The sequence below is a fragment of the Anoplopoma fimbria genome, chromosome 19 (assembly GCF_027596085.1).
Source record: "Anoplopoma fimbria isolate UVic2021 breed Golden Eagle Sablefish chromosome 19, Afim_UVic_2022, whole genome shotgun sequence".
NCBI classification, from domain to species: Eukaryota; Metazoa; Chordata; class Actinopteri; order Perciformes; family Anoplopomatidae; genus Anoplopoma; species Anoplopoma fimbria.
The window spans coordinates 28,354,082-28,370,291 of record NC_072467.1 but is presented as its reverse complement, the minus strand read 5'-3'; the positions used below and the strand labels follow the sequence as shown (position 1 = coordinate 28,370,291).

The 16,210-nt window shown below is 43.6% G+C and overlaps 2 protein-coding genes across 2 annotated transcripts; both read left to right on the top strand.

Annotated features, from left to right (window-relative positions):
* The first annotated feature begins 359 nt into the window (after positions 1–359).
* Positions 360–6,626, top strand: calml4b (calmodulin-like 4b). Its single transcript, XM_054620525.1, has 5 exons — positions 360–395; positions 2,599–2,629; positions 4,130–4,270; positions 5,440–5,628; positions 6,529–6,626. The coding sequence occupies exons 1-5, from the start codon at positions 360–362 to the stop codon at positions 6,624–6,626; spliced, it is 495 nt and encodes a 164-aa protein (XP_054476500.1).
* A 7,767-nt stretch (positions 6,627–14,393) lies between these two features.
* On the top strand, positions 14,394–15,710 carry rxfp3.3b (relaxin family peptide receptor 3.3b). The gene is given in 2 exon segments (XM_054620632.1): positions 14,394–15,217; positions 15,220–15,710. Coding segments are annotated over 2 exon segments (1,218 nt in total). The 5' UTR covers positions 14,394–14,488; the 3' UTR covers positions 15,709–15,710.
* The last annotated feature ends 500 nt before the right edge of the window (positions 15,711–16,210 follow it).

Sequence of the window (16,210 nt, the reverse complement as noted above, 5' to 3'; positions counted from 1 at the left end):
GCTCCATTTAGAGTCAAACAGACCATAAAGCAGGGGATGCTTTAGGGCGGGGCTACACACTGATTGACAGGTCCACACCAGAGACGTATACGGCGTCTCTACGTCACTCCTCCTCACTCCAAATATGGTCACTTCCTGCTCACTGGTTGAAAAAAGGCCTAGATGGCAACAGACGTTTTCCAAGATGGTGACGGCGAAATCGACAAACTAGAGCATTCACACGATTAATGTGTAACTTCAATCTGAAGCTCTGCTCTGCTGCTGTTGAGTTTGGAAGTATAAATAATATATTTTCTCTGCTCTCTTTGACTTTTTAAATGTTGACCTGACAAAATGTTTGAACACAGAAGAGGACGAGCATGTCTCACATCGCCCGAGGCTGTCTTTGCCTGAATGTAATTAAAACTTTCTGCAAGAAAATAATGTATTTTGTCAGATAACACAGATTTTCAATTTGCCTTTAGCCTCAGGCAGCTGTTAGCCTCGGGCTAATGAATTTTAACACCACCACTTTCAAAGTGTGCTAACCCGACTTTAGCCCGAGGCCTGCTGGCTTTAGTTGGCCTCTAATTTGAGATTTTATCCCCTGAAGAATCGACTGAACCGAAGGCTGAAAGTTGCCAGTGTGAAATGGGGCTAAAGAGGAATTAGCATAACTCTTTTGGGGCTACAGAAGTGCAGTGTGAAGCGTATAGCTCTGAGCTTAGGTTAATCCACGGTAACAATAAACGTGTGAAAATGGGCCCACTCATCAGAACTCTTCAGAATATACAGTGAGAACCCAATAAAACAGGGTTTGTATCTACTAAGAGAAGCTTTCATTTAGTGTTGATTCTGGTGTTCCAACACCAGCGTCCCTTTAGAAAACCTCTCATTTTACTGCAGCAGTCTCAGGCTCCACGGGGCAACCAAGTTCAATATCAGTTATCTGTGTGAGTGCATTAATAATACAGAAATGCATGCTGGAAAGTAGGGTGAATTATTTAATGATGTGTGATTTGCACAGTTAAATATCACGAACATCTCTTTTTATTATTTTCTTTGTCTTCCCCCTCAGGCACTTCTGAATCCAAACCTCTGCCCTCGGATGTTTTCATCCTTTTCCTGCTGTGTGAGAAAATCACTTTAGTTATAAAATATGAATCATGTCTGAACCATGAATCCTCTGCAGACTAAACTGAACCACAACAGGGGACGTTAATACTGAATTCATTCCACATGTTTACTTGTTTTTCTGTTTTCTTAACCTTTAGCAGTCCCACAGTTCTGATTCAACTGCAGTGTTTTTTATTTTGCTCTAAATAAAATGACTGCAACCGTGAAGTTCAGCTGTTTGTTTCCTCTCAGCATCAGAGGAGCTCTTCTATGTTTCCTGCTGATGTCGGTGTTTTCTACATTTGTCTGTTGATTCTCAATCGTCATCCTCCGGTTCTTTAAACTGTTGAAAACATGAGTTTATGGTCTCAATCTCTAGTTTCAAGTCTTCTTCAATACAGCATGATGTTCATTTAGTAAATGATGCTCCATTTAGAGTCAAACAGACCATAAAGCAGGGGATGCTTTAGGGCGGGGCTACACATTGATTGACAGGTCGACATCAGTCACTCGTTTTGGGGGAAAATGTTTTCTCTTTGATTAAGTTTGCGGTTTTAAACATTTTGTAACACGTATTCAAAATGTTGTAAATTAAAACTAAACTTAAACGATACATAAATACTTTGTTCATCGGGACACAAACAGCAGTCTGGAGGTAAAAGACTTTAATAAGTTTCCCTCGTAACATAATTCATAATGCAGTTTCATTGTCTGGGAACATCATTTTCACAGCATTAAGGTTCATCCAGTTGATCCGTGTGTTTTAATCTTGCGTAGGTCTACGTCAGAAAAAAAAATCCACCTTTGAGGTTTGTTCACCCGAAAGAGCAGAAAATAGACTGAAAGCAGTTCTGAGGAGGGAGGACGCGTTTATCAGCTGGAGAGGAAACCATCACTTTACTCCGTCTGCTCTCCACAGATCAAAACATTCTGTGGTTTATAAGGGTTCTTAGGGCAGGAAAGAATACATTTTGCAGACACTACAGACAGTTCAACTTCAAAAATACAGTCTCATCAGTGAACATGACACACTGGGCTCTGACAGCAGAGAGGGGTGTGTGTGTGTGTGTGTGTGTGTGTGTGTGTGTGTGTGTGTGTGTGTGTGTGTGTGTGTGTGTGTGTGTGTGTGTGTGTGTGTGTGTGTGTGTGTGTGTGTGTGTCCTGATCCAGTCCTGCCCCCTCGGATCCCTTCTCCTGGAGTCCCAGACAGGATCCTCCATCCACCTCCATTACGATCCTCATCTTACAGAGACCTGGATCAGTTTCCTGAGCTGAGTCAGACACACACACACACACACACACACACACACACACACACACACACACACACACACACACACACACACACACACACACACACACACACACACACACACACTCACAGACAGACACAATGGTGAGTTGAGACATTTTTGAGTTCCTCTTTGAAGATTCCTCCCTCGTCTACTTTCTGCCTCATCAGTCGACTCATGATGTTTTTTTTTCTTCCTTTTTTAATTCCAGGCCAAGTTCCTGACTCAGGATCAGATTAATGGTAAGACGCTCACTTATTTCACGTTGCCGCTGTGTGAGGACGGGATTAAAAGCTCCCAGTTAGTGGAATCAAAACAGCCACTTTGCAGATGATGGAGGCTTTTTTCTTCTTAATATTTTGGCAGCAGAAGGGATGAATTCAGCAGCTTTTAGGTGATTATTTCTGTATTTAATCATCAGAGGTTTCCTGTGAACAAAGCAGCATTTATTCCCTCTGAGCAGATCCACTCAGTGATCTGTTGGCCCACGTCCTCGACCCGCTGATGTGATTAAACACAAAGCTTCTGTATGTGAACGAGGTTTTCTGCCTAATGAGGGGACATTCATTCAGACTATTGTCTCTGCTGAGAACGATGGAGGAGTTATTAAAGCTTTATTTCTGTGACATTAATTGAGTTCAACAGCTAAAATGTTTTTGTACTCGCTGGTTAATAGATTAGCAGAGAATGTGTCAGTCTGGTCGTATTTAAGACTGCAACATGGATCCATCAATAAACAATGTACCCGTGGAAAGAGACCGACCAGCTCACCTTCATAGGAACAAAACACGCTCTAGTTGTTTAGCGTCTTTTGAATGTTGCTTTGCTTCTCTTTGTAGCCGTTTTGCATTTCTTTGTACGTGTTTTTTGTCTAATTGTAGTCGTTTTGCGTCTCTTTATAGTCATTGCAAGTTTCTTTGTAGTTGTTTTGCATCTCTGTACTGGTTTTGTGTCTAATTGTAGTCCTTTCTTGAGTCTTTGTAGTCATTGAGGCACATTTCTTTGGTTTCGTTGTTTTGCGTTTCTTTATACTTGTTGCAAGTTTCTTGGCATTTGTTTTGCTTCTCTTTGATGTCGTTTTGTGTTTCCTTCAAGTTGTTTTGTGTCTTTTTTCACTGCATGTTTCTTTGTACTTGTTTTTTGTTTCATTGTAGTTGTTTTCGTCTAATTGTAGTCGATTCGTGTATCTTTGTAGTCATTGCACGTTTCTTTGTTGCAGTTTTTTTGCATTTCTTTGTAGTCGTTTTGTCTCAATTTTTGTTGTTTTGCGTTGCTTTTTTTCACTGCATGTTTCTTTGTAGTTGTTTTGCATCTCTGTACTGGTTTTGTGTCTAGTTGTAGTCCTTTCCCGTCTGTTTGTAGTCATTGCACGTTTCTCTTTTGTTCTTGTGTTGTTCCCTTTATACTGGTTTTGTGTCTCTTTGTGGTGGATTTGCGTCTCTTTTTACTGGTTTTGTGTCTAGTTGTAGGCGTTTCATGTCTCTTTGTAGTCATTGCATGTTTCTCTGTTGTCGTTGTTTTGTGTCACTTTGTTGTTTATGTCTCTTTGTGGTGGTTTTGTGTTTTTATAGTTATTTTGTGTGTCTTTAGGGTTTAGGGTCAGACGTTTACAGCGTTCTCCCTCAAGACCTGTTTAGTTCCCCTTTAATGTTTGTGTGTGTGTGTGTGTGTGTGTGTGTGTGTGTGTGTGTGTGTGTGTGTGTGTGTGTGTGTGTGTGTGTGTGTGTGTGTTTGTGTTGCAGAGTTCAAGGAGTGTTTCTCTCTGTACGACCGGCAGCAGAAGGGTAGGATCGAGGCCCGGGAGTTGATCACAGTGATGAGATGTCTCGGGTCGAACCCGACCCCCTCCGAGGTCCAGAGACACCTGCTGAGTCACAGCACAGGTACACCTGAGACCGGCTCACCTGTCGGACTCCATATGGTCATATCTCTTTGATTACTAATCCTTGACTGACTGACTGACTGATTGATTGATTGATTGATTGATTGATTGATTGATTGATTGATTGATTGATTGATTGATTGATTGATTGATTGACTGTCTTTCTGTGCAGTTGTTTTTACGCTGATAAAGAAGGAGACTTTTTATGTCCACAGACTTCTTGAAGCTTTGATTTCATATCAAAGAAGAACACGTTTTGTCACGCAGCGTTTTGATCTGATGAATCAAGGAGTTTCATGTCCATCAAAGCTTTAGATGTTCTCTGATCACTGCTGCCCGTTAACTCACCAAAATGTGTTGAAATCTTTGTCTGTCAATCAAACACCTGGATCTCACTGTGACGTGTTCATCAACGGCTGAATGAGAGACCAAAGACGGGATCATGACCTCCGTCTATAAACCAACCGATCCGACCGTATAGATTAAGACCAAAGCTTTTTTTGTTACATTTGTTGTTGCAGATTCATTCCACAGAGTGTCTTTAGAGTATTTTGTAGAGACAGTCTCACACAGTAAACCAGACAGAGCTTTACTGTCTCACTCTGGGGTTCAGACATCTACATCACTTTATTAAATAAAATATATATATACTGTATATATATATATACATTCAAAAAATACTCAGGTGAGGTCAATACCTTGAGTTTGAATCAATCTTCAATACAGTTCTCTTTCTAATACAAAAATAAAGATTTCCCTCGACAGCAGTGATATGTTTGTTATATATTTTTTATTATGGTTCTGATGTTTCTGTGTGTTTTCATAAAGGCCTCTGATATTTGACTTTCTCTGCCGTTATCTTTGTATTATATTATATATCATTATACGTATTTGTCTGAAGGGAGTTTTCTGAGTAATGAGCAGCTCCCAGTTTCCACTGATCCGGTTTATTTAACATGTTTAAACGTGTCACCAGCTTATCTAACCGCTCCCCTCTTTACATTCTGTTTTACTGCTCCACTGTTTGAACATCTTATTTCATAGTCACTCAGTGATGATAACTTTTCCTCCTGCAGCATCCTCATTTCTCCTGCACGGATCAATAAAGCGTCTTCTTATCTGCTGACATTATAGACCAGCGTCCAGTAAAAGTCGTTGTGTTTCCTGCAGGTTTGGGTGGAGAGCTGGACTTCTCCACCTTCCTGAGCGTCATGCACCGGCAGCTCCAGCAGGAGGCGCCGGAGGAGGAGATCCTGGAGGCCATGAGGATGGCCGACAAGGAGCAGAAGGGCTTCATCATGGCCTCGGAGCTGAGGGCCAAACTCACGGGGCTGGGGGAGAAGCTGACGGACCGAGAGGGTGAGACGGAGGATTCATGATTCATAAACACATATTCATCTTTTTGTTTATGTTCTTTTTATTTTAATCCTCTTATGTTTTGCCCCTCGGACATCCACAGCTTTTAAAGAGGCATTGCATTCAAGTCTGCTGTAAAAACACTGAAGCTTCCAAATGAGGGATTCTTCATTTCTGCAGATAATGAAAAAATCTAAAGAAAAAAATAAAATTTAATCAGATTATTTAAGTCTTAGTTTTAGTTAAAGGGGAGTTGCAGAAAAATCTTTGCAGAAAATCTCAACGTGAATTCTTAAAACAAATGTCCTTCCACTTTCAACAAACTTTTTCCAAGATGTTTCTGTGTATTAAAATACAAACAGACTAAAACTCGGAGGTGTTTCCACTCGTCCTCTCAGGTGGAGCGCCGCTGGGATAAACGAGGTCACCGTCAATCATTAACGATGATAAGAGTGTAACTTTTTGAAAACCAGACAGCTGCAACAAAAACAACGGAGGCTTTAAACAGCGTGTCCACGTTCTGCAGTGTGTGAAACGTCCAGCTGTTCTATTTAAGAAGAAAAGCCCACCAACAGTTATATTATATATTATATCATGTTTGTTTACATTTTACAGCAGCTTTAAAAGAACAGATAAGAGTTCTAGTATGGATAAAATCCTAACGATACCCATCCTTAGTCTAACAATACACTCTTTTTGGCTCCTAATTGTTTGGTTTTCTTCTTTATCATTATATTTATTGTTTACAAGTTGTAAATTGTAAATTACAGTAACTGTGATGTGACATGAACGCAGCACAAACACACCAAAAACAACAATAACACAAAGACGTCCAAATGTAGGAAGAGCTTCCTGTTGTTTCCCTGAAAAGACTTTGATTGACAGCCGTGTCTCTGTTCTCAGTGGACGAGCTGCTGAAGGAGGCGGGAGTTGGTGCTGACGGACGGGTTCACTGTGAGCAGTTTGCTAAAGCGGTGACTCGCTGCTCTGCAAAACGCTGATGTCAAGAACATCATCATCATCACCATCATCATCACCATCATCATCATCACCATCACCATCATCACCATCATCATCATCATCATCACCATCATCATCATCACCATCATCATCATCATCACCATCATCATCATCATCATCATCATCATCATCATCATCATCATCATCATCATCATCATCACCACCATCATCATCATCGTCATCATGACCATCATCACCATCATCATCATCACCATCACCATCATCATCATCACCATCATCATCATCATCATCATCATCATCACCATCACCATCATCACCATCATCATCACCATCATCATCATCATCATCACCATCATCATGACCATCATCATCATCATCATCATCATCATCATCATCATGACCATCATCATCATCATCATCATCACCATCATCATCATCATCATCATCATCACCATCATCATCATCATCATCACCATCACCATCATCATCATCGTCATCATGACCATCACCATCATCATCACCATCATCATCATCCTCACCATCACCATCACCATCATCATCATCCTCACCATCACCATCATCATCCTCATCAGTAAAACTACAACTCCCATGAAACAATCAGAGAACCTTTTGTCTTGTAAAAGTCAAAAACAATATTCAATAAATCTCTGTGTCATTTGTCAAAGTGAATCTTTCTATCTTCATTATATTCTGTTTTTAGCTGTTAGCTTTAGCATCAGTTATGCTATAGTGGTGTAGAATCATAAATGAATGGCAACTCAAGATTATTATTATTATTTCAAGTACAGTATTTGAGTTTTATTTAATTTATAAATAAACAGGAAGTGTGTCATTTTCTCATAGACTTCTATACAACCAGAGGAGTCGCCCCCTGGTGGACAGGAGAGAGAATGCAGCTTTAGGACTTTAGGTCTGAAATGAAATGATTAACTTCTCCTCCATTAATTTAATGTAGACTGTTATTTACTGAATAAATAAAAGATATCTACCAGGACCTTGATTCCCAGATCCTCCTGTTCAAATAAAGATTAAATTAAAAATATAAATTAAAATAAAACTTTCTCTTTTTGGGGGCAGAACAGAACAACAGTCAGTTAAAGCAGAGAGGACTGAGGTTCTGGTTAACAAGCTGAAACAGCAGAGGAAGACAGAGTCGGGTTAAATCCCTCTGGGACCAACTACTCTGATTCTATACGTCTCTCAGAACACACACCGCGGAGATGACCGGTGTGTGAGACGCCACTCTAACACTTTTAAACTGCGCTGCTCATTCGTGCTCAGATCGGCTGCTCTCCGTTTGTCCCGGTTCAGATATTCACTTTCATGTTGGCAGATCTGATCCTTTCTGATTGGTCCAAACGTGAAATGACCTCGACCTCTTGTGAGGGCAGGCATGATGTGGTTACGTGCAAAACAACACTTTCAGTTTCAGGAAAAACGTTGCAAGTGTAACTTCACAGTCCAACATGTGTTCGTCCAAATCAGCAGAAAAAAGGAAGGTCAGAGGTTCTACTCTACGGAGCGCCTTTGTGGTTACATGCACATGTTAAAATCCCCGGTTCGATTCCAGCCTTGCGACCTTTGATGCAGGTCAGAACCAATCTCTCTCTCTTTAGACACACTATTCCAGTCTCTCAGTTCATGAAGTCCATATTGGAGCAATTATATATCCGGTCTGTAAACGCCTCGGGGGTTTATCAGGGGGAGCTGGAAAACTTTGCTAATGATGGGTCCGTCTGGAATCCCTGCTGAGCCTGTTGGAGGATGGATGGAGTCCAGAGGTTTTTTACTTCCATGTTTCAGTTGAAGCAGGTGTCAACAGCTCAGGTCAAAGTTCAACAAATTGAATTTTCATTGACTTTTTTTCATCGCCGCCCGGAGGTTCATGTGATCGTTTGAGTGTGTGTGTGTGTGTGTGTGTGTGTGTGTGTGTGTGTGTGTGAAGAACAGTGGAAGCCAAAGACATAAATAAGTTAACATGTGTGTTCAGCAATGAATATTACATTTAGACAGAAGCTTTAAGGATTAAAGTTTGTAGATGACATATGACACATTTTCTTTTAGTTTTGTTATTGAAGCTGTTTTGACATAAACAAGGTCATTGATCATTTGACATTTACCTCTCATCTCGTGAGGAAAGAGCCTGGAAGAGTAAAAAAATGTAAAATAAATACCCACACCTGAACATGACATGTTCAACATCTAACAGGTAAAGTCAGTTCAGTCTCTGAGGGTTCAGGGTTTAGTCTTTAGGGGGACTTTGGTTTGGGACCTTTTCCTTCCACATTCATAACTCACCTGTAAACCACCTGACCTCCAACGCTCACCTGCACACCTGTTCCCACTTTCCCTCGTCAGCCCTGCAGCATAAAACACTCCGGCTCATTAACTCGTTAACTCATTAGCTCTTAGTGAGTCTCTCTACTGTGTCTCTGCTTTAACCTTCCATCCTCCCTGATCTTCTTCCTCTCAGTCTGATCAGTTCAAACCTTCTGGTTTAAACCTGAACTCTGACTTACACCTTCTGTCTCTGACTCTGGCTCTGTTGTTAAAGCCTTTTCCCTGCTGATCCATTACAATATGAATATATGTGAAATAAATGATTAAGAACTTGAAGAAATGTTTCATTTCCTGTTTACATCATGTAGAATCTGCCGGTTGTCTCTGAGGCGCCGTCAGTAAATGAAGAGTTTTGGTGTAAAGACGAACAAACATCACAACCTCTTCCTGTCTGAAGCTTTTCTTTCCTCTGAGGGTCTCTGGATCTGTTGTTTATTGTATTTCTCTTCCAACTACACAAATATTCTTTATTTATTCCTTCTGCTCAGTCAACTTCATCCGCTCCAAAGACACGACGGGACGACTCAGCCGTTCCTGATCCCAGACGCCGGCTCAGAATATCATGAGATCAGAGAAACATCGAGATGAACACGAAACAAAAAGCTCAAACCTGGAGCTGCTCCACAGTGTTGATTTAATGAATAACAGGATTAACCCCGAACAGGCTCCAGTCTGTGATTTCTGCTGCAGATCTGAAAAGATCTTTTTATCTCTCCAAGCTTAACCTTCACATCACATTTAGACAGAAATATGAGGAAGAGGTCATAGTTACAGGAACGGGAAGAAGATTTAAGTGCAGATAAACTATTAGATAAAGTTAAAGGGGCCTGTGGAGATTTTTTGTGAACCAATGAAAGTCATTTGTTCTGTCTAAAAAACGCCGACTCATTAGGTGGACCCAGAACCCGACCCGGTGGCTCCGATGACGAGCTTTAAGAATAACTTTATAGAAACAGACGATCTTCTCTCTGATGGTCTGGTTTACTGATGGAGGTCTCTAGAGGACCAGGACTAAACTGAGACTGGATCAGGACCAGATAAAAGCTCCTCACTGTCACTTTAAGTTAAGATTCTGTGTTTAGTCTTCATCTTTCATGCAAAGAAACAAATCAAAGTGAAGATGTTGACATTCAGTGACCTTTGTTCAAATCACTTCAGACTCTTTATTGTTTTATTACTTTATTACTTTAATAAAGACTCAGCTTCGTGTTTGACCCGGAGAGAAGAGGACAAACTCATTTAATAAGCAAACGCGTGACGGCTTCGTTAACGGACAATGTGACCGTTAACTGTGTGGACGTGCAGCAGGAAAACAAACCCGGTATCAGTGCTCTGGTGATCTTAAGAATGTGTTTTAGAGGTGTGAAGCAACAAGGGCTCGATCCCTCACTGGCTTCCCACTCACTGACATTTTGTGACTTAGCACTATGAGGTGTATTTTGGGGTTTTCAAACAAGCAGAGAAGGTTTTTATATTATTCCTAAAGTGAACCATCTCTTTTTTAAGATGGTCCTCAAAAATTTTATTTTGACGAGTTCTTTAACTGGTATTTTTTAGTTTGTTAAATTTGAGTGTTTTTAGCAACAAATAAACTATAAAAAGGCAATTTGTTTGGGGGGCTGTATTTGACTGATGATCTCCGTATTTTCTTCAAATCATATCCTGAGTTGCAGTGTATAGTTTTATTAAGTTACTTAACGTATCTTCACACAAAGGTCCGTATGATATCCGTGTAAAGCAACATGTACATTTCTGCTCGTTACATGAATACAGTCTTTTCAAAATAAACTTCTGTCTTCACAGGAAAGTACTTAGTTAGGTTCAGGAACAGCTCGTAGTTTAGGGAACAATTACTGCAGAAGTGCCGTAACTGAAGTACATAAGTACAAATAAATCAACGTTGACTTCTGGTTGAACACGGGAAATGTATCCCGGTGTCATGGAGGAAAGATCGGTTTTGTTTCAAAAAGCGACCGACACAAATGTTGATTGTCCACTTTATCGTTTTCCAAGTGTTTCTGGGAGCAAGTTAACGTCCAATTCCTCATCAGAGGAGAGTTTACTCCTCCCACTTGTTTTCCTTCTGAGACAGTTCCATATATTGTTATTCAAATTCCTACAGTTTTGTTTCACCCGTTTGCCTCCATCCTTTCCTGCCCTGTGTGGGTTTTTGTTCTTCCTGGCAACAAACCAACAGTTAGGTTTAGACAACAAAACCAACAGTTAGGTTTAAACAACAAAACCAACAGTTAGGTTTAGGCAACAAAACCAACAGTTAGGTTTAGACAACAAAACCAACAGTTAGGTTTAGACAACAAAACCAACAGTTAGGTTTATACAACTAAACCAACAGTTAGGTTTAGACAACAAAACCAACAGTTAGGTTTATACAACTAAACCAACAGTTAGGTTTAGACAACACAACCAACAGTTAGGTTTAGACAACACAACCAACAGTTAGGTTTAGACAACAAAACCAACAGTTAGGTTTAAACAACAAAACCAACAGTTAGGTTTAGACAACAAAACCAACAGTTAGGTTTAGACAACAAAACCAACAGTTAGGTTTAGACAACAAAACCAACAGTTAGGTTTAGACAACAAAACCAACAGTTAGGTTTAGACAACAAAACCAACAGTTAGGTTTAGACAACAAAACCAACAGTTAGGTTTAGACAACTAAACCAACAGTTAGGTTTAAACAACTAAACCAACAGTTAGGTTTAAACAACAACACCAACAGTTAGGTTTAGGCAACTAAACCAACAGTTAGGTTTAGACAACAACACCAACAGTTAGGTTTAGACAACTAAACCAACAGTTAGGTTTAGACAACAAAACCAACAGTTAGGTTTAGGCAACTAAACCAACAGTTAGGTTTAGACAACTAAACCAACAGTTAGGTTTATACAACTAAACCAACAGTTAGGTTTAGACAACTAAACCAGCAGTTGGGTTTAGGGTTAGGGTTACCTGTAGTCAGGTGTGTTGGTGAACATTAACACTCTTTATACCACGGTCTGCGGGAATACTCGATTCTGATTGGCTGCAGGGTGTGCATTAACTCCTGATATACGGACACCTGGACAAGTAGTTCCGTCAAATTGTCTGTTTACCGTTCTCAATAGGCTACTTGCACAAGCACTTCCTGATTCGCCGTAATACAGCTCATCAGCTTCCGGTTCCAAGATGGCAACGTTCTACACCCGGTGTTTACAGGAGCTGCCGGCAATAAATATCACAGATGTGCATCGTTTATGTCGGGAAACAAAAACTCCGACGAGCAAATTGGAGAAGGGGTTTAGGTTGTATGCTGCGACCTACATTCACAGCTACGAAGGTAAGAAAACTACTTCTAACAGACGCTAGCTAGTAGCTACTGTCAAAGGCTAGTCTGTCAGTTAACTGTCACTTTCTAACGTGTATTACGATGCAGTAACAGCAAATTCTAACAAGATTTCTTAACCAGTGTTTTATATCAGCCTTGATGTTTTTGCCTGTTGTGTTGAGTAATATTTGTTTAATTTATAGCCACAGTTTTGCGTATACAAAAGTAACGTTATGTAGCTACCTAACCTTACTTTCCATGTAGTCACTTGTTATAGATAGTGATGATGCGTATCCAGTACAATTGAAGCTCAATGAATTTGTATGTTATTTCATTCAGTGTCCAATAAAGACAAGCTGACAGGGCAGGTCAGCGTGAGAGCCTTGTGCTACAGGTCGATGAGGAAGAGCGAGGCACCACACAGTTTGAGTGTAGGCAGGATGCTGTGTTCATCCCTGTTCAGTGGAGTTTGTTCGGTTGAGCAGTAGCTAAGTGTAGTCCTCAAGGGCCACCAACTTGAATGTTTTTCATGCCTCCCTTTTTTCCGAACACAATTTAATTTAGTCAAGGTAATGAGTACAAGACTACAACTTTTCAATATTCAAGATATTTATTGTCGTTTGCAAAGCAGAAGTACAGGTACAGTGGAATAATTGTGTGATTCTTGGAGTCCGCTTTAAAAACAAACACATCTTTATTTTAAGAGGGAGAGAATATAACAGTAAGCATTCAGGATGGTAGGCTTTTTCTAGCACAGTTCAAGTGCTTACCTTCATAAGAACCAATTGTTTTTTTACACCCATGATGCTGAGGTTATAATTTCTAATGATTTACCTTTTTCTCTTAGATCAAGCTTTGTGATTCATCCCCAGTGATGCTAAGTCACCACCGCTGCTCCTGTGTGGCTGGCACTGTTCTGTGCAACCATTTAGCAGCATTATTGTTGCATTGGTGGAGCTGGAGACGGTCACATTCTGGCGCTGTCGCTTCAGTGCTCCCATTTTCCTCTCATAGAATAACTAATGACTTTTTCCAATTATTTAAAAATAAACTTTTGTAGACTTTAACTGGCAATGTCTCTGTAAGTCTTTACACAAATCTGTATTATAAATGTTTTCATAATCCCGGCGTATGTTCACAATCCATCGACTCCTCACGTCAGTTTGGCTCGGAAAGCCATGAAAACTTAATACCCCGTTGAATTTTGCTGACGCTGTACAGTGGGGGACACAGCAGTGCTCGGCGTAGGTTGTCTCCTGCCTCTGAAAATGTCCAGTTTTTAGAGGTTTGCGGTCTTGATCCATGTTTACTGTACCAAAGTCAGCAGGCTAGCGCGATAAACACACAGACCGGAAGCAACCGAGCTGTATTATTTGAAACAGGAAGTACGTCACACAGCTTAGTGCATACACCCAATTAATGCGCGCTGGCGTATCGTCTCTAAAATTAGTAACCATAACAACGGGACCGCAGTCAAAGCCGTTTACAATGCAAGCCTCGACCATGAAAGCTGAGCGGACTATAATACCTCCCGTTCTAAAGTCCTAGCTATGGTTCGTCCTAATTACTGGAGGAGTGAACAACGTTTCCGTTGCATGAGAACCCAACGGGCGTGTAATGGTGGTTCCGGGTATTAGTCAGACTCTCAGGCGTAACCAGGGAAACAAAGTTATGCTTTGTGGAAAACTTTATATTTGAATTGTAAAACGCATGAAAATATAAATTAATGCTCTTAATTTGGTCACCGTTGGTAAGTGACCGTGGTATAAGCGGGATAATGCCCTTCGAGGTGTCCATTATCAGGAATTAATGGACGACGTGGAGGCGTGAACCGTCCGACGCGAAGCGGAGGACGGTTGCCTCCGCGAAGTCCATTAATTCCTGATAATGGACACCTCGAAGGGCATTATCCCTTACTTATGAAGCAGCAGACGTGTTTGGAGAACGTTCCTTTAACTGTTCCTGTTCTGGTGTAACATCACACAGTGGTTCCACATCTGTGAGACGTCGCCAGTCCCTCCGTCGGGGACGCGCCTCCTCGTGCACCCGCCGCACATAAAGCGAGCTGCGCGTGCACGGGGCTGAGCAGAAGCAGCTCGAGGAGCTCAGCAGCATGAGCGCGAGCTGTGCGCACCTGTCCGCGCGGGCCTCTCCTCTGCGGGAGATCAGCAGGTGAGTCTGTCAGCAGACACCATGGAGCAGCCCTGGACCTCCAACTCCAGCTGGAACCGGTCCGACCCGGGCCAGCAGCGCCTCGCCGGCCTGTCCGACCTGTCCGACCTGTCCGACCTGTCCGTGCCGGCGGACGGCTCCCCGGCGCTGCGCATCCTGGTGTCCTGCGTGTACTCGGTGGTGTGCGCCGCCGGGCTGCTGGGGAACCTGCTGGTGTTCCTCCTCATGAGGCAGCGCCGCGGACGCACCCGGCGCTCCAGCATCAACCTGTTCATCCTCAACCTGGCCGTCACGGACTTCCAGTTCGTGCTCACGCTGCCGTTCTGGGCGGTGGACACGGCGCTGGACTTCAGCTGGCCGTTCGGAGACGCCATGTGTAAGATCATCCTGTCCGTCACCGTCATGAACATGTACGCCAGCGTGTTCTTCCTCACGGCCATGAGCGTGACGCGCTACTGGGCCGTGGCCTCGGCGCTGCAGGCCCGGCCCCGCAGGAGGCTGGTGCCGGTGCGGTGGGTCATCGCCGGGCTGTGGGTCAGCGCCACGGCCGCCACGCTGCCCACAGTCCTGTTCTCCACGGTGCGCAGCGTGGCCGGGGAGCGGCTGTGTCTGCTGGGCTTCCCGGACGGGCAGGCGTGGCTCGGCCTGTACCACCTGCAGAAGATCCTGCTGGCCTTCGTGCTGCCCATGCTGACGGTCAGCGCCTGCTACCTGCTGCTGCTGCTGCGGCGGCACAGCATGAGCGGCGGCACAGCATGAGCAGCGGACAGGTGAGCAGCGGACAGGTGAGCAGCGGACAGGTGAGGCGCAGGTCCCGGGTCACCCGCTCCGTCACCATCGTGGTCCTCTCCTTCTTCATCTGCTGGATGCCCAACCACGCCATCACCCTGTGGGGGGTGCTGGTGAAGTTCAACGTGGTGAACTGGGACAGGACGTACTACATGGTGCACACCTACGTGCACCCGGTGACCGTGTGCCTGGCGCACACCAACAGCTGCCTGAACCCGGTGCTGTACTGCCTCATGCGCCGCGAGTTCCGCCAGAAGATGAAGGACCTGTTCTGGAGGATCTCCTCCCCCGGCCGCTCCGCCGGCTGCCACCTGCGTCCGTTCTCCGGGACGGTGAGAGCCGAGCCGGACGACACGCAGGTGGTCATCCCGCTGAACACCGTGGAGACGGACAACTGCAGACTGTCGGTGCTGCTGACGGACCAGTGCGACACGGACGCGCTGCAGAAGTGAAGCAGAGAGTCAGAGAGGAGCATCCTCTGGTGGACCGGTCCAGAGAGGAGCATCCTCTGGTGGACCGGTCCAGAGAGGAGCATGCTCTGGTGGACCGGTCCACAGAGGAGCATCCTCTGGTGGACCGGTCCAGAGAGGAGCATCCTCTGGTGGACCGGTCCAGAGAGGAGCATCCTCTGTGGACCGGTCCAGAGAGGAGCATGCTCTGTGGACCGGTCCAGAGAGGATGCTCCTCTGGTGGACCGGTCCAGAGAGGAGCATGCTCTGGTGGACCGGTCCAGAGAGGAGCATCCTCTGTGGACCGGTCCAGAGAGGATGCTCCTCTGTGGACTGGTCCAAAGTCCAGAGAGGAGCATCCTCTGGTGGACCGGTCCAGAGAGGAGCATCCTCTGTGGACCGGTCCAGAGAGGAGCATGCTCTGGTGGACCGGTCCAGAGAGGATGCATCCTCTGTGGACCGGTCCAGAGAGGAGCATGCTCTGGTGGACCGGTCCAGAGAGGAG